Source organism: Chaetodon auriga, chromosome 6 (assembly GCF_051107435.1).
Source record: "Chaetodon auriga isolate fChaAug3 chromosome 6, fChaAug3.hap1, whole genome shotgun sequence".
In the NCBI taxonomy this organism is placed as follows: domain Eukaryota; kingdom Metazoa; phylum Chordata; class Actinopteri; order Chaetodontiformes; family Chaetodontidae; genus Chaetodon; species Chaetodon auriga.
Window position 1 is genome coordinate 14,972,268 of NC_135079.1, and position 21,879 is coordinate 14,994,146.

A 21,879-nucleotide genomic window follows, 5' to 3' on the forward strand; every position below is an offset into this window, starting at 1 on the left:
CTTAGAGGTGACCTCAGGCACTGTCAGACATGCAGGTGTGTTTATGCACTTCCACCTTTGACAACACTCTCCTAACTGGCCAAAAGGTAGTGTTTACATAACACTTGAGGATCAGATTGGCTCCCACGACACTCAGCAACTAATATGTTAGCAGGATTTGTTTTGAAAACTCTTCCTCCCACTCAGCTTTGGATGGCAAACTCTCTATTTCATTTCATTAATCCAGCTGTCTCTGTGATTAATAAAGCACACAAACAAAACAAAATAATTTCTCAGTTGTTTAATTTGAAGCATCTACACCTCCAGCATCTTAAATACACGCAACAATCACACTGAAGACATTTACTCAAAATTAAAAGTATACTTTAGAGAAAAACAGTCAAGTAAACAGAAAGAAATGTCACGGATGGATTGTTCAAAGCAACTGTGCCAGAAAAATAGAAACATACAAAAGAGTAAAAGCTTTACCTTTACTTTTAAAATCTGTATTTTGACCTGGTTGATGCTACAGTTATGAATATGCTAACTGCATGGATGAGTACTTTTTACTTGTGCATTATATAACAATGAAAACTGTTCATTTCAAAAATATTTCTAAATCAATTTATGTAACAGGTAACTTTTTTCCAAAAATATCCAGAAATTGCTGCTGGCTTTGGTCTGGATCTGGACGGAGCTGATTGTTTTGATTTTCTCTGTCCAGCCTTGTGATAAACCTCCTGTTAGCTGCGATGAGTCCTGGCCAGGTCAGAGTTCAGATACACCACAGTAGCTGTGATATCGTCCCTGTACATTCGAGCCAGGTCCTCTGGCAAGGCAAGCATAGAGGCCAGTCTCTCCTGGCAGAGTTCTCCATACTCCCCAGTGCCAAGAGCATGTCTGATAAGGTGCGTGGCAGCGTTGGTGTCTAAAGCAGGGGACGCACGGGCCTGCCGTTTTAGCAAGAGTTCATGCATCTGACCCAATTTCAGCTGTCTCTCAGAGGGAGACACTGGAGCCTGGAAGAAAGAAAGAACCATTTTTACAGCCAAGTTTACAGGATAAACACACAAGGAAATTACAGCTGTGAAAACAGGCAAATAACAATGCATGTCACTTTCAGTCCACACACACAAACCTGTAAGTGAATCCCACTCAGGTGCTCTCCAATGAGTCGCACAGCCTCCTCGTTCCCTAGTTCATCCCACAGACCATCTGTGCCGAGGATCAGGAAGCGGTCCTGAGGTCTCAGCTTGTGATAGGTTGTCTCGGGCACCACGTCCAGATAAGGTGGAGTTAGGTAGTTAGGTGGAGTGTATTGGTACAGGTTGAGAGAGTCCAGGTCCACTCCAGATCCCAGGTTGGCTAAAATGCTTTGCTGCAACTCATGGCTCCACTTGAATCTTACATCACCAAATGCACGCAGGGGCATCAGAACCTGACAACGCGATACAAGCTTAGGACCAGGACTCATTCACTGAATTCAACAGTCAACTCATTGTGCGCTGCCTGTTGGCGTTACGCCATGAAGAACTCTCACCCCAAGCAGCCTGTCATCTGTGACCACTGTGTCTTTCTCCGAGGGTGGGTGCTGGGCCTTGATCCGCTCCACCTCAGCCTGGTTCTGTGAGTTGTGGTCCTGAGAAAGAGGCAAAGCGCTCCATGACCCGTCCTCCTCCTGCACCCCCAACACCACTCGGCAGTCACCAGCATTCGCAACGTGGATCCCATCTGTGCCAACATGAGCCACACAGGCAGTGCAGCCGGCAAATGCAACCTGGACAGATAGTGATACCAGAGTATAAACACAGTGTGACCATGAATACAATGAAGCAATAAAGGTATATCTTATTACCTGGATGGCTGTGCTTTTCATCAGGTCACTGGAAAAAGGGACTTGAGCCTCCAGGGAGATGTCAGCATCAAGCCGTTTGAAAGCGAAATCCAGAGCATCAGGAGGACTAAAAGAAAAAAGGGAAAAAAACAATCACACACAGGTATATAGTTTATATAGACATGTTCGCATTTGGACATGCATGTTTTCTCACCTCATGCCTTCACCATGTTCCTCACTGTCCAGTAATTCTTGCCAGAAGACTCTGAGGTGGTCAATGTAGAGTGAAGCAGATTCACGATAGTTAAAATCTGCATGGTGTTTGTACCACTGCAAGATGGGAGGAACAGGTTGGCCATTCTCCATGCAGTTCTCAAGCTCCTCCAGGCTCTGCTTTGGCATCATTGCAACTGCAGTATAGTACAGCAGCCGCTCACTGACAGCCTGTGCACACGCCCAGCCCCCGTGGCCATCAAACACTCCAAAGAGCATGCCCTTTGACTGGAGAAGATAGAGAAAATTGGATTCAATTTTACAAGAAGGGGGAGGAAAAGCAGGGAGACAGATGAACAGACAGACGGGAGAAGATGCATACCTGCAAGCAGGTGGCTGCACTGCGACGGTCCTCATTGGGAGTGTTAGCTGGCAGCTGGTTGCTCTCAAACTTCCTCACAGCACTGAGGCCCCTGCCATCAAACTCTGGCACGCTCACAGTCTGAGACACAGACACACAGATCAAAAGGGTTACTCATAACTGCACAGTTATTCTATATGAAGCTTTTCCTCCTCCTCTGACCCATGAAACATGCTTGCCTACTGTGCGTTTTCATATTCAACATGTCACTTTAGGTCCTTCCTTAGTCTGCAGAGAGATACAATCATATCAATTACCTGCTCATTAGATCGCAGAATATTGTTGATTTGGACCTGGCTAAGCTGGAAGTCTAGATCCTGACGAGTCGAGAGGCATCGCCCACCTTGAGGCCCATTTCCTGTCTCCTCACAACTGGAGAACAGCTGGTGTGATCTGAAGGTACCCCAAGATGAGAAGTGACAATGGTGGGCTGGCCTAGGCTGAGAAGAGGGAATTGCTACAAAGTGGGAACACTGTATGAACAACAGAGAGTGGTGACATCATTAGAATATCATATACCACACATATGAAAAACAAAGAAAAAGGTCAGCCAGGATACAAACCTGGAATGCGGCAGAAGAACAAAGTGTCAGTGTGTAGCTTGAAGCTCTTTGAAGGATGCTGGCGTACAAACGTCCAGACATCTCTAACGCAACGCTGTTGGTAGGCTGCCACTTAATCACCCTGGCATCTATATCAAATGAAAAAGGAAATAATAACGTTATGGTGACACCAGCACGATCGTTGTGAAGAGAAGACATAATAATATGACTAATCACTTATAAAGTAAATAGACGGCAAGCTAGATGTTTGACAGCTAGCCAGCTTCAAACGAACGCCACAATCAAGGTACTATAACGCAACATTAACATTAACCTTACCTCCAAATAACACGTTTGTGGCGTTAGTAAGTGCAAGCATGCAACATAACATTGAGCCGACAACATATTAAACGTAGTTAGCCTGCTAGCTGGCTAGCTCTGCTCACATGTAACATACAGTATTTGCGACTAGCGTTATACCAAAACATAAATGTGAGCTAAACTTCCAAACATATCGTAATATGGTACACATGTTAACCAAAGTATGCTAAATAAACATGTAGTGAGCTAAATACGTACAAACTTTGAAGAATTATGAATGAATCAATTCGTCGAACGCTTAACTCCACGCATGACGGGGACGTACCGTAGCGTCTGACGTTGCCATCTGACGCACTGATGTAGTCCTTGTTAGTCGCATTTGGGAGAAGAAAGTGTCAGAAAAAAAAATGTAGGAGAAAACTAAATAGACGATCTTTGTTTTAGACACCTTGTGCTCGACCAAATGCTCAGTGGTACAATATCGTTTCAGAGCTAAATTGTATGTTTTGAGGCCATATTTGAGGCCATATTTGGTTTGTGCTTAGTCTTAAATACATTGGTCTTAGTCTCAATGCACGTTTTCTGGATGGTTATTATGTGGTAATTAATTCTACACAAGGCTGGGAATAAAGTCCTCTTCTCTCCCTTATCTAGCAGTCGAAAATCTAACTAATTCTATGATCATAGTTTATAATCAGCCACACACATAATATTTCAAGTTTATCAGTTGACAACTCTTACATGCAAGCTTGGCCCATCACTACTATTTACTGGCATTAATAATACCCGAAGCCAGTATTTTATTTGCAAGTAAGCCACACCCCGTTTGTTTCTAAGGTAACTGACCGTGAAGTTCAACGTTCCATCAGCAACGACTGTTCTTGAAAGACAAACAATAGCAAACTAGCTAATATTGGTTAAGTTAAGGCGTTGCGGCCATAATGTAGCCTAAGCTTTGTTCAGTGAGGTATAAGGATTAGGTAGCTACTCCTGAACCAGAAGATTGGACATTAGCTACAAGAAAAATTGTACTTTGAACGAGCGGCTGGTTTTGCCGAATTTAACTTTTGCTTGAATTGTTCAATCATGTTAGCTAACTAGCTAGGTTAGCTAGGTAGCTAGCTAGCTTGTTCTGAAAATAGCGTTGCAGTTAACTAGCACAAAGTAACGCCGGATTGGCTAGACGCGGGGAAGAAGAGATTTTACACTTGTAATTTTAAGTTTAAGTTGACTATTGTTAACGGCTTAAAAGAAAACAGTAATATAGTGTTAAAGAGTAAAATGGATAAGATAGTGGTTTGCACCAACAGCCGTAATAGTAAGTTACATTGTTACTCGACATAGCTAATGTAACAGACATTTACAAATGTAACTCATACCTGTGTGCTTAACATTGTTGATTTTAATATTCTGTTTTTAGCCATAAGGACAGATCTCAGTTTGCTGCTTGAGTGTCTGAAGTTTCAGATGAAATGTCCTGATTTGCAGAAGCAAGCTCTTCTCACCATTAACTCAATCTGTGAAAAGAGAGGTAAACCATCAATGACAGAAACATACCATATCTCTATCCCTTAACCATCTCCTACAGACCCATCGGTCAGATTTGTTACCTGCTTTCTTGCTAATGAATACATTCTTTTAAGTCAGTGATATTCACATTTACAGCGAAAGACCTTGACATTACACTTCTCCATTGCCTGTTTCACTTAAATTTTTTATCATTACAGAGGATACGGTGGACATGCTGAGAGAAATGGGAGGTGTGGCATTTCTGTACAACCTCTCCAAATCCAGCATTGTTCATTCAGATGTAAAGGAGACTGCACTCTTTACGCTTGGCTCGCTAGCAGAGGCCAATGGTAGGCATGTGTGTGTAATAGTTTCTGAATCCCAGTTCAGGGGTGCATCTTGTGAAGCATGCACTCCAAAAATACATGTCCTTTGCAGCAGTTGAAGCCATGGGATGATACATTGTGGGATACTATAAAAGCTGCAAAGGACATGCGTAGGGTAGCTTTTCTGCCCTGTCCAGTTTTGAAATGTGGGCATCAGAGGCAGCGGTCCTTCCCGAATTGAGATGCAGCATATGTATGTGTTTTAGTGTTCAACAAGCCAGTCATATGTGAATAATTTCACTGCGTTGGTGCAATGTGGTGATTTCAAGTTCAAGTTGTTTTAAAGTAAGTGAGTGCTTGACATATTCGTAATCTGCTGCTTATTTTTCCTCCTGGTAGTGTATTGCAAGAATTCTCTGTGCAGAAAGGAGACATTTGCAGACATTGCTGGTTGGTTGATGAAAGAAGACATCCCGCTGACACAGAAGAGAGTGTCTGTCTATTTGCTGTCTGTGTTGGTCTCCAGCAACAGTAAGATTAAGGCCTCTCAACTGACATAATGAGTAAAAGCTACAGGAACACTGATGTGCTTGATGTGCAGACCTTTGTAGTCCTCATGTGTCTGTGTGCTATTGCAGAATCGGGACAGACTTTAGCCCAAACCAGTGGCTGCCTGGATATCCTACTGGACCTCTTCAAGTATGTTACAGTACTAAACACTGTAATCTCATGTACCCAGACATGAGTCACACCAAGTTTCTATAGTTTGACAAAAGTTTAATAGTGTGTACTTTTGCAGGACCACATTCCCTCTCTCCACAGAAGCTACTTTGAGAGCTGTCACTGCTACTCAGACCTACCAGCTTTGGGCCTCTGTGTCTAGTGCTCTCTGTGGATGTGTCAACAACCCACAAAGTGGTAATGATGTCTGTATTTGTTGCTTGTACTGAACAGTTAATATGAAAAACATTGATGCTCTTGCATCCCAGCAACTACTTTCAAGTCAAGCCACGATATACTGCATTAAGTTTTGTATCTGGACTAAGAGCAAAAACTGTTTTTGCTCAGTTTTCTGTCTTTTGTCTTCCAGAGGAGGCTCAGCGCATTTGTGTGTCAGCCTTTCCCATTTTAGAACTGTGGCTTAAGCAGATTACTTTGCCACGCACTGAGCTTTTTCAGCCCATATGTTCCTTCATAGCAATGACAGTTGCCAACAACTGTAAGTGAACAAAGCAGAATTGTGTTAAACCTGTGATTTTAAAATGTTTATGTAAAACATCTAAACTGACACTAAAATTATTAAATGTTCATCATTGCTTTGTTTTTGCAGCCTGTGTTCAGGAGAATTTTTCTGCCTCAGGCGGCCTAGATACTCTCACCCTTGCACTGGTTCGACAAGCTTCTGCAGCAGATACAAGCCTGTTGTCTTGCCAGCTTTCTGTCACTATATCTAAGACCCTGTCAGCTTGCATCACAGATAACTGTGTGTATCACTCTCACACACATACATACACCTTTAACAGTTAGCTCAAACAACCACAGCATCTCCTTTTCCATTTCTTTTCTCTGTAGCTGCTCTGGCTTCAGGTCTGGCACAGTATGGGTTGGTTCTGCACCTCTTCTCCCTGCTGGCTAGCCCACACCTGGACCCTGAGGACAGGCTCTCTGTTTTGATCACCCTTGGCCACTGCACTGAGGCCTCTGGTAAGACTGCATAGTAGTGTGCTGTTTAGGTCTGATAATTCCTGGTATTGTCAGAGTGTGTTTCCACTCTGTATTTTAACACTGTAGCCAGTCATCCACTGCTTCAACAGTCTTCCTTCTCTGGAAAGTACAACCAAAGTATTTATGCTATCCATGTATTTTGTTTCTTCCTGTCTGTAGAGGAGCACCAGTCCCAGCTGGTGCAGTGTGGAGGCCTGCCTCTAATCATAACTCTACTCACAGAGGATCCAAGTGAGGAGGTTAGGAAGGCTGCTACATTCATATTGCAGACCTGCAAACAGGCCAGTAAGTCAAAACAGTCTTTTGTTATATATATATCAAAATGTACCTTTTTCATACAGTTCTGAATAATTATAGTTTTCTCATCTTAGATGGACTGTTTTAAAGGCCTTGACCATTATCCCAAACATAATGCATATTGAAGAGAAATGATGGAAAGCATTAAATGGAGTCAATGCTAAAGATCAATGTTTATTTCCTCTCTAAACCGCAGAACAATTTAATCAGTTCAGTTGATTTATTTTACTTCTCTGAGAGTCAAAGTGATGAAATGCATAAAGAGAATAAGTGATTCAATAATACGTGGGTTGAAGGCAGAATGTGGAGCTCTCTTAATGACTCGTTTGTCTTTGTCTGTAAAGCCATGTCCTTGGGAGTCCCTGGTTTGATAGCGAGACAGGGAGAGGGGGAAAATTTGGAGGCTCTTACAAACTTGGAAGGGTTCAGGAGCTCAGCCAGAGAGTTGCTGCACAGGATTGATTTGCTGGAGAGGAGACAGACAAAGGTCAGACATACATTCATGCATCTGGCCACAGTATAATCAGTATGTAACATGGTGACTCATGATCTGTGCTTATGTTCATCTTTTGGAGGCTGAGGATGAGCAGGTAGACACAGACCCATCAGCTTCAACTGAAGACCGAGGCCAACCATCTGTAGAAATAAGGGGTGACAACAACATTAAACTTCACACTGTCGGAGACATGATCAAGAATGAGAGTGACAGTGAACTGAAGAACGTGAGCTCCAATTTAAGTATGCTGGAAGCGAAGGCTAGAAGCAGTGGAGGGGATGTGTGGTGCTCGGTTTGCAAAGGTTCTAGAGCCCTAATGTCTTCCCATGTGCAGTCACTAGAGGGAGGCAGAGAGCTTCACACAGCAGACAAGTCAGTAGCTTTCCTCAGTGAGTCTACTTCTTAATCAGAAGAACTCAAATGAAATGATGGTTTTCATAAGAACTTTTTTCTGTTTTTGTTTTATGTTTAGTCAGTTGTTTAAGTCCCCAGCACCAGTGAGGCACAGTGTACCAAAGGAAATTAAATGTGCCGATGAAGAGGGTAAGAGTCACATCTTCATAGTTTATAAAGAAAAAAAGGTTAGAAAATATTTTTTCATGCTTTCATTTTTGTTTTCAGCAAATGTATAATTTTTTAACATGTTTTTTCAAGTTATATGTTTCTATTTTCAGGGTTGCAGAGACGTGAGATGAGTAACAGGGAGCAAATCCCAGTGAAAGAACACTCACTCTCTCATGTCCGGTGTGCAGGTAGGAGAACATGATGCTGTCCTGCAGTGATTGACTTTCCATCTCGTTTTATCAAATGTTTATTGAGAATTCAAGCAAGTGTGGTGAATGGGTCAGCCAGAAGTCTTTGCTGTAGAGATTTACAGAGAATCTTACTTCTTACTTCTTTTACCCACATAATTACTTTTCCGAGGTGAGCAAAGCAGCAAATATTTAGAGTAATGAGTAATGTGTTATTTTAAGCACATGTTGTGCTTCTCTTTGTCCTCTACGTGTCCAAGTGTATTTGGGAAGCTATGAAAAATGTATAAATGCAGTAATCATTATTGTCTTTATACTTAAAAACTTGAAGGGATCATTTAGTGTGATTATTGGATTTTTTGTCATATGTAAGTTAACACCTTGCACCCCTGTTCTTTCTGTCCTTTAGGTTGTGTGCTGCCTTTTGAGGAGGTGACCAGCCGTACTTTTGCAACTCTCCAAAGCTCCTGCCACCACAGCTGTGACATGCACAAGGCTCTCCAGGAGGCCACAGAGCAGTTCAGGACTCATCACTGCAACCTTCTGTTCAGGACAAAGTACCAAGACAGCACTGAGGAGCAGACAGACCCAGACTGTGAGACAGCAGCAGAGCCACAGCAAAGCTGGAAAAACTGGAGCAGTAAGAGACTTCAGTATTTGAATGCACAGTAAATCCCTCTTATTGAAAGGTGTAGTTTGAGTCTCACAGTCTGATTGGTCAAAGTGTAAACTACATTCCAATCACATGAATAGTTCCTGTAAAACACAACAGAACTGATTGTTGTGCTCATAACGGCAAATTTATTTTGTACCTTCTTAAAGAACTTAGAAAGTTACTTCACTGTTTGATTTTCTGCAGAATGATTTTTTGTCACATCACAACAGAATATTAGGTCAATGAATTCATCATTCCAAACAGCCACCTTAGCACTAAACAGGACAGCCAGGAAAAATCAATAATCAAAATCAAGAAAAGGCCCACGGCTGCCATTAAGCATACTCAGCACTGTGCTGACTGAGGTGTCACTTGACTTGTCACTTCAAAATTAAATACAGGAATGGACACACATGTTCCTCACAGTTAAAACTCAGTGCTGTCTTCCATATGTTCACCCCAAAATATTTCCCCAGGGTTGCTCACAATTACCAATTAATGGAACTTTCGTGTGAGCACATGTTCTGCTGAGTTTTGCTTTACAGTTTTTTGGCCTTTTATGAGTGCTCAAGTTTTACATTGTACAACAGAGACCTGTAACATCCCCTCTGAGTTTTATCATAGTGCATTACCTCAATCAACATAAATGTAAAAACTTTACCAATTAATACATTAGATCCTGTGTGGAGTTGATTAAATATGAGAGAACGTTTCAGACAGTCAACATGCCAGTGTTTCTGTTTCCTCCTAGTCCATTACTTCATAACTGTTGATTTCCTAACTTTAAAATCCTCAGTATGAAACACTCATTATTGTATTTGACTACTGCCATAAAATGTCTGTTTTCTACTCCACTGTGAAAGAGGTCTGTCTGACTGCAATACATAAAGGAACAGGGAAAGGCAAGAGCTCCCTTCCAGAAAACCACTGGAAGAAGCACAATGGTAAGAATTATGCAGCGAGTGGATTTTTATACAACTCCTGCAACATACTGATGTCTTAATGTCAAATCAATAATGAATTATAAAACAAATTTCACAAGAAGTTGTTCCTGAAAGCTAAACATGTTATTTTCATACCTTTGAGCCTCTGCCTGATATTATCTGATGTTTGCCCCTGAACTAACATACATGCACAATGTTCTAGAAGTGTGTAATTTGGGTGTCTTCTTCTTTTTCCACCTGTCAAAGGCATCACCTTGACTCCACTGCACAGAGGAGCTAAAAAGGACATGAGCTCTTATAGCAAGACTGGTATGTACGTGACATTATCACAGCAACATGACATTTGTTGTTGTCTTTCATATTTGTCAAGTTCATCAGCATTGATCTCATCACTCCTCCTCCCAGGTCCAGGCTTGACTCCCCTGAAGAGGTCTCACCTTCCTGAGGGTAAATTCGTGATATCAGATGCAGGTATTTGCTGTAGATTACTTTAAGTGTGTGTGTGTGAATGTTATGATTGAGAGCCTGTGGTGGGAGCTGTCCTCCGCAGTGTGTTCTTGGCAGCAGACAAACCAAAGAGCAGAAGGAATGTTGAACTGCAGCCAGTGTTCTCACAGTGCAGGCCAGAGCTGGTTCAGAGCAGCACAGCTGTATTAAGCTGTTTCACACTCTGTATAACACCCTGTGTGTGTGTGGGTCTGTCTGTCTGCGTGAATGTGTGTGACAGAGCAACAGGGGGACAGATTGAAATGTTGTGTTCTGATGCTTTTGTGTTGTGCCAGTGACACTGTAGTGAAAGGAAAGGCATTCTAGTCTGGTACACATTAGGATTTTTCATGTTCTCTACTTGAATTTCATTCACTGTACTTTACATTGAAATTATATGTTTAGATATTTCATGGTTATTTTTGCCCTCTGGCTACTTTTTTCCTCCTGCTTTCCAGTTTTTAGTGTTGGGTGCAGAGGCACTGTTGTGGAGTGCAGTCTTTCAGTGCTGTCATGCTGAGATTTACTGTATGTGTACACTTCTTCAGCCAAATGCATTTTTCCAATGCTCACTTTGTGCAAGTCCACACTTTGAGAGGTTTTTTCTTCCACTGCGCGGTCCATATTTTCATTCTTTCTCTGTCCAGTTCAGCTGTTTTTTCCACTCTTCTCTTCTTCCATGATTTCTTCTGTATTAATTTTGTCCCCTTTCTTCTATTCTCTTGCCTACTCTTCCTTCATCTACCATTCTTTTCCCTATTTACAGAGGTTTGTACAGTTGTACAACCATAACTGCTGAAGCATTGTCACTCTAATGAGGTGTAGGGCGAGAGAAAAGAAATGATCCATATATATTAAGTCTGGGGCCATTTGATGTGTTGTTGAGTCACCAAATGAGCTGTGAAAACCTGGCGTCCTCTCTTTCTTCTCTTTTTTCCTGGCATACAGTACACACACACACACACACACACACACACACACACATAGATGCAAACTGTTTAATGTTTTAAATACAGAGACAATCGGAGGGACTAATATTGGACATCGTGCTTTTGATGATGAGCCGAAGACTAGCACAGACCACTCTTCCACTGTAAGATTTTAAAGAATATTTTCTGTCAAAAATGCATTTTTGCTATTTATATTGCCTGTTTAATGCCATGATTGTATGCCACAGTATGTTGAAGTGGTGAAGAATATTTGAGGAATGAAAGGAGGAAATTTACAGTGAAAAGTATGGATGAGGTGTGAGAATCAGTTCCCATTTAGAGCCAGTTTCAGTTTGACCAGTTCCTGACTCATTTAGCTCTGACACATCTTCCTCATATCATTGCCTGCACACTGAAAACTGTAATCCTGAGCTGCAAAACTGATTTAAAGTGAAATCCAATCCACACCACAAAGGAGAGAACATGTTTGAATGTATGGTACTGTTAAAGTAATGTTCAGAATATTATTACTTTATTTGTAAAGTGCGAGTTTTTGTCAGTTGACTACAAGATGTTTGTAGTTTGCTGCCGTTAATGAAGACTAATGTCCTGTACTTTGCACGCAGGCAAAGGTTTCATTTCATTTCAGTGCATTTTGAAAATCGACCAAAACTTTGCTTGACATGCACAGTGAACATCTGGCCACATTCATTTCCTTATGTAGAAACTGAAAATGGTAATATTGGTAATATGAATTTGGTTCTCTCTTGCATTGCAAATTACCAGTGTTGTCTATTAACCTTAGTCACACAGGCATCTTTAGCAGATGAATTTGAATAGGAACAACTAATGGACAACTGTTTTTGCAAATACATTTTCTCCCATTTCATCTATGTAAAATTACGTTTTTGGAGCTTTAGTAACTAGTCCCTGTGTGGAGAAGACATGAACAACGCAAATGTGTTGTGTTTTGTTGTTGTTTTTAACACAAGTGGAGTGTAGCAGCAGACATGTAGCTTGTGAAAAGATGAGCTACACATAAGAGGCACAGATGTTGAATGCTGTACACGTCATTTGTCCTATTATACACACACTCCTGTCCATCTGACAGATTCAGCTAACCCTCACTCAAACTTTTGTCTCTTCTACCTTTCTTATGTCTTGTTATTCTCAGAGACTGAAGAGGAAAGACTTCAGCCGTGAGGAGGTGCACTACCTACTGTGCGGAGTGAAGACTTTCGGTTTCTCCTGGAACTCCATCTTGTGGTCATACCCCTTCAAACCTGGACGCACCAATGTCAGCCTGGCCAAGAAATACAGGCAGCTAATGGTAAGAAGAGAAAAACTCCTTCAAGTAAGATATTTGATATTTTCCATCATAACTTTCAAACTGCACTTCGATGAACTTCCTGATTTTTTTTTTTTTTTTTTTTTCTTCAGAAAGCTAAAGCCCAGGATGCTGGCTGTGCAGAATCCTGATCCTGAGATCCTGGGCCAGCCCCTTAATGACAGCCCTCTGTAAATAATAGCCTTTATTTATCTGAAAGACCTCCACTCTCTTCAGTTCAAAACACAAAGAGGCATTTACTTCATATGCTCATAATACATTACACTGTATTTCTGTTGATTTGTAGTAGCATTAAAAATAGTTTTTGCAGCAGTTTTTAGTGCTATGACAGATACTGTTAATTGTTTCTTCTTGTTATATATTAAAACAGGTGTTTAAGATTCTTACATTTCCCTGTCAGCATCTTCTCTGTCAAATGCATTTTTGTGTTTGATTCAAGCAAACAGGCTTTCAGAAACTTGTAAATGGGAAATGTAGCCGCTGACGCTATATACTGTATGTTCACAGTGCAAAGAGTCACTTAAGACCAAATCAGAAGCCAGTGGTGCTTTGTAAGGATGACTTGTGCCAGATTTTGGGTGAATTGCACAAATAACCTTTGAGTAAGAGGCGTTTGTTTTAGCACCACCTCTTGATGAATCACCACCATTGTGTTGTCACATGCACGTCTGCCAGATTTGATTGCAACAGCACATGAATTGTGGCAGTAAAAAGGCCCAGCCCGACACCCTTTGGCAACCACTTATACAAATACAAAATCATAACTGCGTCAGGTCACACATCTGCTGTGTACCAGTTTGATAATGTCAGAAAGTCTGGTCCATCAGAAGTGAGCATGGTTACAACTATTTGGATGTGATTTGACCAAAGTAGTCCAGGAAAAACTGGTCCATTTCAGCACGTATGGGCCAGAACATACTGTAAAGTCAGCTGTGTTACCACCAGGTTTATGGTTTTGAAAATGACTGTATTTACCAAGTTTTTGGTCAATTTTGCTTTTTATTTCTGACAAAAATGCAAAGAAAAAGAAATAATTCCTGCACAAATGTTACGTGTGTGCTACTTCCTGTCATGGAAAGAAATGTCAAGTTTTCTTTGTTTTTGTGCTTTGGCCATCAGAGGCCATAGCAAGACAGGAAATCAACAAGGAGAGGGGAGACTCAAGTCCAGCACGTTTGTTTATTGAGCTGAAAGCCTCTGGTATGACAGGAATCACAAATAGTGCATATCATGCTGTTGTGTATCAAGAAGCTGCTCAGCGTGCTAACGATCCCTTACTGAAGGCTAACTTAACTGAGATCACTGTCTGAAGAATGCCTCTCCCACTCCAGGGGGACTCATCAGTGTGTTGCCAAAACCATGGGTCTTAACAGTGTGCCATGCCCTGAGGCGTAGCCTGTTAAAGTTAGGTGTGGCTCCAGAAAACAGCATTTTTGGGAGTGAACTTATGGATTATGAGTGATGAAACTGGAGAGGAGCACCACGTTGATTTCCTGGACTAGATTAACGATCGTGTTTTAAAAGTTAAATGGAGCAGCCACAGCTCGGTGACGTTGCAGAATGGTCCTCCCTCCTTTAGTCCTGCCTCGGCAAAGCCAAAAATCAGTTTTCTAAGTTTCATTTTTAGGCAGACAGAAGTGGCCTCTCATACCAATCCACTGAGTCTGTGAAGATGTTGGGATAGCAATGCAGTGAAGGCAGGGGGAGTGTGGTGGGAGAGGCATGTGAGGAGCAGAGTTCTCATGGACTGAAAGGCAGTCACACTGAAGACTTTTGACCCAGGCCCCCGAAAACCTCCTTCCTCTGGAAAGAATGTGGCTTCGTCTCTCTACCCCCTTCTTCTCTTCCCTCCCCTCTCGTCCTCTCTCCCATGAGACTGTGAGAAGACGCTGCCTTTCGTACATGGTCTGTGCTGCATTGCCTAGAACTTGATTTCCATCTGTACACCGTGTCCCATACGTGTACTGGTGTGTTGTTATGGGCCGAGCACACAGCTACTGCAGCTCTGTGGCCTCATCGAGTATCACCTCAATATATACCCAGTATATCATGTCTATATAGATGACAGATGACCAAGACCATAACATATGTGGAATAATATTTTTATTTTCACAAGCAAGCCACTACTTGGGTTGAAAAAAATCCCAGTATTGTATCGAAAATACAATAAAATGACCACACCTGTTGCAAAGTCCTAACAGAACTATGTCAAGACATAAATGTTTATTGGACACTTGTATCCTGCTTTTTCAGCAGTATGCATGTACTCCATCTTTGGTTGCATTGCTACTGTCCCATGCCTGTCGTTTGACATCAACTTCAATCCATCTAAAACTTTTCTCTTTGTACTTGATCATCATGGAAGTGTTATTCTTTGGTCACATTACCCATGTATGGGGCTGTTATAAAGTAGAGCCATCTTTTTCTTAAAGTCCCTGCAAGAAATACGTTTCAATTCTTGTTTAATTTGCATAGAGAAAGATCTCTGTTGTCCAACAATACACTCAAGTACACTCATGTCCCTGTGCTGTCTGAGACCCGTTAGCCCTCACCCACACACTGTCTAGCTATAGAAATGTATCAAAAACATACTGGATATGACTATTTTGTCGGGACAAGATATTGGTTTGTTCCAGAGTTCATTCGGCACATTGGAAGAAAAGAGAAATCGACCGTTTGCCTTTATTTGGCCCTTAAAGGTGTAAAAAAAAAAAAAAAAGAAAAAAAAAGAAACATTGCATCTGTGATTCTTTGAGATTTCACAAAAAGGCTGAAGAGGGTTTCACAGAAAAATATCCATCCACTTCTTTTAGAAATCCTCTTGCGTGGATTCACATCAGCTCAGTGGAGGTGCTCATGTCTGTGATGGGACTGTCATCAGGGATCTTGACATCAGTGGGGAGGAGGTCAGCAACAAGGTCATTTCCTTTCAGCTCCAAGTTCTGTAGGAGTTCACTGACACTTTCCTCGTTGACGTCACTCACAAGCGGCTCCAAAGCCCCTGAAGCCTCCACTTCCATCACCTTCTCCAGGGATTCTGATGTTTCCTCGGGCGTTTCCAGCTCAGGCGTAGAAGTCACAGGAACCTCGGCACTGTCTTGGCATTCCTCAGTCACCGCGGGGATGTCTGAGGGCTCGTCTGCATTGTCTGGGGCAGGGATGGCAGCTGGGGAGGGAGGAGTGATAATGGGTTCAGGAATTGCATCAGGCGCACCGAGGTCGATCAAAGCGGGTGAAGAAATCATTGGCTCAGGGAGAGACTCTTGGGTAAGCATGTCTGCCCGCTGCTCCAGAGCCTCGGCTGGGGCTGGTGTTGACTCGGAGACAGGCTCAGGGACTGCCTCAACCTCTGCCTCAGGATTTGAGGTAGGCCCGGGTTCTGGAACAACCTCTGGAGCTGGTTCTGGAGCGAGCTGAGCTTCAGCGACAGGTTTTGGTTCTGGTTCGGAAGGTGATGGTTCACTGACTGAGACCAGAGGCTCAAGCTGGTCTGGAGCGGGGGTTTCCTTTGCCACAGACTCTGGCTCAGCATCCTTCAGAGGGGCTGCAGGAGCCTTTACCTCTTTACACTCTGATGTACATTCTTCAGAAGGCAAAGAGGCCACTAGTGTCGCCGGCTCCCCCACCACCACGTCTAGATCCTCCGTCTGAACGGCCTCCTGAGTCTGCATTGCTCCAGAGTCTGGTGCTGGTTGTGTGGCTGCTGGCCCCTCTGTGGTCTTCTGTTCAGTGGCAGCAGTTTTACCACTGTTGGCTGAGGGATCTCGTCTTCTGTTCAAGAAGTTTCCCATGATGAAGCTGCAGAGAAGTTAATATAGACACCATAAATCATTTCAAACGTCAAACTCTGCTCTTTAAGTGGCTTCAGAAGGTAAATAAAAACTTGAGCTCAGTAGATTCCTGTTGCTGGATTTGTGTTTTGAGTTGGAGCTGTTGCTTTTCTTAGGAACTCAAAAATATATGCTTGTTCAAGGTTACAAAAACAACAAAAAGGAAATTGAGAAACTTTTTAAACTTGTCAGGACTCACTGAAGTAGATCAGCAAAAGATATTCCATCTTGTGTGTTATGGTACATTGTGTTCTCTTGAACCATTACCGGGTTGCATGTACAGTGTGCGCTGTATAGCGTCGGAATTTGAACGCGTCTGTATGTCAGTAAATGTTCCCGGCCTGCCCAAGATCATTGAAAGCATTAGTTTGATTGATTCCTTCTTTCTTGTCTGCTTTGCATCTCATGCTACCTCTCGGGTCTGAACTTCCATTACCAATAAATTCTGGACAAGTTTAGACGCGCTTTGAAAACGTTTGCCACTTCATTGCCCTGCAGAAAAGCAAATTACAGTTTATGATTTCCTTTTGTTTGCATTTTCTAATTATTCTGAGAAACAACCACACCTTGTTCCAGCTGAGGTCTGTGGGAACATTGGATCCGCATATGCGGTTGAACATGTTTTATTGTTTAACAATGACATGACAGACATGCGGATTATATTTATTTTAAACGCAAAACACATCTGTTCTAATTATTAATTGCTGGTCAAAGTAAAAGGAACAAAGCAGCTCATGCAGACGACCCCGCCTCCCTCTCGTGCTGAACAAACTTCAGACTATCCGAAGTGAACAGAAGTAAAAACAGCACCGGCCATAACGCGAGGATCAAAACGGATAAGCGAAACCCACCTTTTGAACTTCTTTTGGTCGCAGTGAACGCAGATAACGCCTCAGATGATCCCTCACTCTCAGCTTGGAGAAGTCCGCACGTCAAACTGTCTGTTGGAGCGCGCACCACAGTCCCGCAGACGCTCCTGCGCACGGTGCGCGTCCACGGTCAATGCGCGTGGACCCCAGTCCACCACACTTCCTGTGTCAGAGTGACTCTGCCTGGCTGATGACAAACCTCAGTGAGACGCCAAGTTAAACTACACGTTTGTCTTTTCACAATCACACATAAAATCCAGGTATGAATCAGTGTTTCCTCTGCACGAACCAGCAGCCGAGCCAGTGATTCAGGGGTTAATCACGGTCCATTTAAATGAAACGTAATGTGATCCTGACGGACAAGTAGCCTAAACATGCTGATCAGCAGCTGACTGATTGCAGGCTGAACAGTAAACCCATGACCCATTTATTTCTGAAGCATAACTGAGCGACGCGGAGGCGATGACAACCATCCAATGCTCATTCTACAGTGCTGGTGAGAGCTCAAGCTGAAACACTGAACATTTATGCCATTTTCTCTGTTAAATGCTCTTCATCATCGCCTGGTTAACAGAAGGGAAACTTGAATCGTGAAGCCAGAGTGTCTGATGAAGAGCAGTCAGTCTATGGTCTTTCAGTTTCATGTAAATGATTATCTCATTAACCAACATAACTACAGGCTGCTTTCTCTGATATGCCCACATGTGGATATGTGCTAAAGAGGGTGAAATGGTGTAAAGAGGTCGTGGACAAAGAACTGCTATTTCATCATTTATTCATGTGGAAAAAACTACAGTATGTAGTGACCACGAATTAAGAGTGTGCTCGATGGTCTTCGAACTCAGTATCTTTTTGTTTGTCAGTTGCTCAGTGCCAGTTTCCTCACAGACACAGATCTCTACGCACTAAAACTCCACGGTGATGGACTGTAACATTACATCAGATGATCTGTGTTGAGGGGAATTCACAGTAATTCCTGTTGGGTCAGAGTTCACCGACAGTTTAGTCAAACAAAAACTGATGAGTGTGTGTGTGTTTGTGGGATGTTTAATGTATAAAATATAGCATCTCCCTTCACACTGAAGGGAGCTCAGACTTTGCGAGGCCAGACCGTAAGACACATTCACTCCTCATTTTGACTTTGGTAAATGTTTGTACCAGACTTCACATACCAGAGACAGTTAATTAAAGGATCAGTTCCTCAGTGTTCAGCTTTATGGAGGAGCTGTGTGCATTCACAAGTAACAAGTCATAGAGGTGGTTTTGGAGGCATTCCTGTCTCAGAGAATATTTTTCATTTAGTTCCAACACTTTTCACATTTGTATGAAGCTCATCATCAAGTGAAGAAGATTTCTCGCACAAGCCGTAAGGCGTCATCCTCCTCTGCTGCGTGCGCCTGTTTTTTCTCAGCCTCCAGTCCGACATTCATGACACCGCCGTGATCCTGAACCGGCTCTGACCTCTGACCCCCAGGTCCCAGAGGCTGCAGGCTCCTGGGGCCCGGCACTTTTTCCACCTCTGTCATGTCCACGTCTGTTTCTGAAACGCACGTCGTCTCCCGGGCATCGCCGCAGTCTGAGGACGCCTCCTCGAAAGCCTCCGTCACTGGTTTTACTGTCGTCTTTGAAGGGATCTCCTTCATCTTCACAGAGGGGTCTACTGCTCGGTCTGCAACCTGTGTGGAGCGTTCAGTCACTCATGTTTAACACAATGCTTCAGGGAATATGCTTCATTTTAAATCCAATGTGAAAAACACTGTGATATGATTGATATGGCTCGATGCAAAGCATTTCTTTTTACTTCTGAAGGCACAAACTGAACCTACATGCAGGTATGCTAGACAGTAAGTGCAAAACATATGCTTTGAATAAATACATACACATATTTAATGCTTTAAATTTACATTCTGAACAATACTGGCATGTTTTCATTTTATATTTCACTCGTTTCTATCAATAACCTGATCTTTTAGAGCTCTTCTTCCCAGCGTGGAAATAAAAAAAAAAGGAGAAACAGCGCCACCTTACGGTCAGCCGGGAGAGCCGCGTCGTCACAAGCCGCGTTGGTAAGATACGAAACAGCCGCTTCCACCAGCTCTCTCTCGTTCATACAATAGAAAGCAGCTCTAAAAAAAAACACACACACACACAGCCGTGCATGTTTTTCAGAAAAAACGACTCCAGGACGTTGACCCGAAGCGTAAACTGACTCTTTGTGTCGTTTTTCGTGAACTACCTTGCAGTTTTCCGTCTCCTCCTGCTCCTCAGCGGCTCCTTCTCTTTCACTTTCTCCTCTTTCTTCGCCATCCATGACGGCAGCGCCCGGTGTCTGCCCGACATGTTATCTCTATATTCTGAATGTCTGTATCATTTCCACGCCTGCACAAACCTTACTGAGCTGCCTTTTATCCACCATTAACGCAGTGAAAACACGAGCTGGGAAGCGGCTGTTTAGGGAAGTCACGTGACCACGCAGCCAAACGTGACTCTTTAGCGCCATTTAGCGGACAAACAGTATAATGCGCCACAAAGAAATAAAAGCACTTTCCTGCCCTCAAATAGGAAAAGCTTTCCTCGCTCATCTGACTTAAATCCAAACATTTACACTTGATTTTCTGACATTAGCGGATAACGGTTTTGAAGTTGGGTAGAAATGTTATGTTGTGTGTCACTGAAATGAATTTGATTTGAATGAGTCCACAGGTGTGAATCAGACAACATACCTGTGATTGAACTGGGACAGAGGGATAGTGACAATACCACTAAGTGTCCTTCTTGCATGTACTCCAGCTAATATCATGCATATTATTTTATAGGTAACAGAAATTCAATGTACATGTGGTACAGTACACTGTTCAAGAAGTCATATTCAGCTGTGCTTTCCACATCTCTCTATCTGTCTCTCTGTCTACCCTCCTTCACTTCCATCTCCTGCAAATGTACCAGGACACTTACATAAACACACATAAACACACGCGCGCGCACACACACACACACACACACATACTGTACAGTGTATTGTTCTTGGAATTAATCAGGGTTGCAGTCGTTTGCTTGCTGCGTAATTAAAACTGTGCTGCAAAGTCTGATCATGCAAATTCACATCTCTCACTCTGGCCTTTCTCCGGTCTCAGCTCACCCACGTTTTCTGTTACTTAAAGATGTTTGCAGCATTCAACCTTTAGAATATTGTGATGATTTATTTTGCTTCTCCCACACTTATCTGATTAGTATGTTGAGTCTCAAGCAACATGTCCTTTGAAAAATACCTTCATCACCAACACCAACATTCTTTTTTCTTTTCCAGATGTGGTACATCTGGGCGTGTGTGGACATGTTGAAGGCTTCGAGCCTTGTGTGCCTTATTCTAGCAGACAGTAGATAATCCATGCTAGTCTCGTCGCATGACACATTTTTTCCTCCCTTTTCTCCTCTCTCTGTCCTTTTATCACCCTCTTTCAATCTCTGATGCTCAAAACAACCTTGTATCCGACTCTCACTTTCTGTCACTTTGTACCCAAAGCTGCCTTCACTCACTCAGGCCTTTTAATTATGTCTCTAAAGCCCCTTCCTACAAGTGCTTAGGCCTTGATTGCAAATACCAGCTTTGTATATTTGACTAAATTAAAAAGTGAGGGGAAAAAAAATCTCAAGGCGGAGAGCATGTTCACAGCCAGATGCATGCACAATGTCACTTTCCCTCGAGGTTTTAGGAACAACACGTAATCAGAGGGCTGAACTGGTGTCAAATCGAAAAAAAAAAATCCTCAAAATCTCCCACCATATTATTATGATTTACAACAGACGTCAATAGAAGAGCTTTTCAAAAATAACTCTATTACTGACCCACATTTTGTCATTGCTATAGCATATTTCTTTTTTGTGTGTGTGTGTGTGTAACACCAGTGGAAAATGAAAAATTTCTAGACGTGAATGAACTGGTTCCCAGTGAAACACACTCTCTCAGACGCCTCCTGCAAAGCTGCATTGTATCCACCTCTTTTTAATAACAACAGTTTGTTTGCTAATAGAAGCCAAAATGAAACAAACTTTATTTATAACGCATCTTCATCATCAACTCATTACCATCGTTATTAAAATAATCTAAAAAAAAAAAAAAAAAAAAAAGATTTAAAGATTCAAAGATCTGTGGAGAACCTAAAGTGGCACTGAAGTCATCCTCCTCCAGGCTTTCTGCCACATCCACAGATCAGCCCATGCTAAGAAGATTTCTGCTTGCTCATGGAATAAAGCTTGTTGCTGCTTGACTTGCTGCTGAATTTGTGGGTCAAATGTGGCCAAAATGTCTGCTAGACTTAATGACATGAAAGCACCAGCACTGGTTTGATGCTGAAGTCAGTGTTTTTAAAAGTTTATGATGAATATTTTATTCTTTTGTGCTA

At 42.4% G+C, this 21,879-nt stretch overlaps 4 protein-coding genes across 4 annotated transcripts; 1 reads left to right on the forward strand and 3 right to left on the reverse strand.

The window, feature by feature from the left end:
• Positions 1 to 266: 266 nt before the first annotated feature.
• pdp2 (putative pyruvate dehydrogenase phosphatase isoenzyme 2) lies at positions 267 to 3,648 on the reverse strand. Its single transcript, XM_076732098.1, has 9 exons — positions 3,569 to 3,648; positions 3,011 to 3,138; positions 2,705 to 2,920; positions 2,409 to 2,528; positions 2,028 to 2,314; positions 1,835 to 1,940; positions 1,520 to 1,756; positions 1,118 to 1,417; positions 267 to 998 (listed from the first exon to the last, which is right to left on the reverse strand). The coding sequence occupies exons 2-9, from the start codon at positions 3,089 to 3,091 to the stop codon at positions 723 to 725; spliced, it is 1,623 nt and encodes a 540-aa protein (XP_076588213.1). The 5' UTR covers positions 3,092 to 3,138; positions 3,569 to 3,648; the 3' UTR covers positions 267 to 722.
• Positions 3,649 to 4,591: 943 nt separating this feature from the next.
• terb1 (telomere repeat binding bouquet formation protein 1) lies at positions 4,592 to 12,922 on the forward strand. Its single transcript, XM_076734007.1, has 21 exons — positions 4,592 to 4,628; positions 4,731 to 4,841; positions 5,038 to 5,169; positions 5,545 to 5,676; positions 5,784 to 5,844; positions 5,945 to 6,063; positions 6,236 to 6,364; positions 6,476 to 6,628; positions 6,718 to 6,849; positions 7,030 to 7,155; positions 7,512 to 7,654; positions 7,743 to 8,035; positions 8,136 to 8,206; positions 8,338 to 8,415; positions 8,825 to 9,055; positions 9,934 to 10,014; positions 10,261 to 10,323; positions 10,420 to 10,461; positions 11,517 to 11,593; positions 12,604 to 12,759; positions 12,870 to 12,922. The coding sequence occupies exons 1-21, from the start codon at positions 4,592 to 4,594 to the stop codon at positions 12,906 to 12,908; spliced, it is 2,406 nt and encodes an 801-aa protein (XP_076590122.1). The 3' UTR covers positions 12,909 to 12,922.
• A 1,943-nt stretch (positions 12,923 to 14,865) lies between these two features.
• LOC143321693 (uncharacterized) lies at positions 14,866 to 17,608 on the reverse strand. Its single transcript, XM_076732235.1, has 2 exons — positions 17,459 to 17,608; positions 14,866 to 16,575 (listed from the first exon to the last, which is right to left on the reverse strand). The coding sequence occupies exon 2, from the start codon at positions 16,566 to 16,568 to the stop codon at positions 15,609 to 15,611; it is 960 nt and encodes a 319-aa protein (XP_076588350.1). The 5' UTR covers positions 16,569 to 16,575; positions 17,459 to 17,608; the 3' UTR covers positions 14,866 to 15,608.
• Positions 17,609 to 18,235: 627 nt separating this feature from the next.
• On the reverse strand, positions 18,236 to 19,948 carry LOC143322322 (uncharacterized). The gene is made up of 3 exons (XM_076733449.1): positions 19,713 to 19,948; positions 19,500 to 19,602; positions 18,236 to 19,152 (listed from the first exon to the last, which is right to left on the reverse strand). Exons 1-3 carry the CDS (start codon positions 19,814 to 19,816, stop codon positions 18,814 to 18,816), a joined length of 546 nt encoding a protein of 181 aa, XP_076589564.1. The 5' UTR covers positions 19,817 to 19,948; the 3' UTR covers positions 18,236 to 18,813.
• Between the last annotated feature and the right edge of the window lie 1,931 nt (positions 19,949 to 21,879).

Excerpts from the sequence above, each read along its gene's own strand:
- pdp2 (XM_076732098.1), bottom strand. The coding sequence starts at position 3,091 with ATGTCTGGACGTTTGTACGCCAGCATCCTTCAAAGAGCTTCAAGCTAC. Across the intron at positions 1,757-1,834 it reads TGAAAAGCACAGCCATCCAG|GTTGCATTTGCCGGCTGCAC; the intron begins GTAATAAGATAT and ends CTATCTGTCCAG. Across the intron at positions 999-1,117 it reads TGAGTGGGATTCACTTACAG|GCTCCAGTGTCTCCCTCTGA; the intron begins GTTTGTGTGTGT and ends TCTTTCTTCCAG.
- terb1 (XM_076734007.1), top strand. The coding sequence starts at position 4,592 with ATGGATAAGATAGTGGTTTGCACCAACAGCCGTAATA. Across the intron at positions 6,064-6,235 it reads TGTCAACAACCCACAAAGTG|AGGAGGCTCAGCGCATTTGT; the intron begins GTAATGATGTCT and ends TTTGTCTTCCAG. Across the intron at positions 11,594-12,603 it reads GCACAGACCACTCTTCCACT|AGACTGAAGAGGAAAGACTT; the intron begins GTAAGATTTTAA and ends TGTTATTCTCAG.
- LOC143321693 (XM_076732235.1), bottom strand. The coding sequence starts at position 16,568 with ATGGGAAACTTCTTGAACAGAAGACGAGATCCCTCAGCCAACAGTGGT.
- LOC143322322 (XM_076733449.1), bottom strand. The coding sequence starts at position 19,816 with ATGTCGGGCAGACACCGGGCGCTGCCGTCATGGATGGCGAAGAAAGAG. Across the intron at positions 19,603-19,712 it reads AGGAGACGGAAAACTGCAAG|AGCTGCTTTCTATTGTATGA; the intron begins GTAGTTCACGAA and ends GTTTTTTTTTAG. Across the intron at positions 19,153-19,499 it reads CTCTCCCGGCTGACCGTAAG|GTTGCAGACCGAGCAGTAGA; the intron begins GTGGCGCTGTTT and ends CGCTCCACACAG.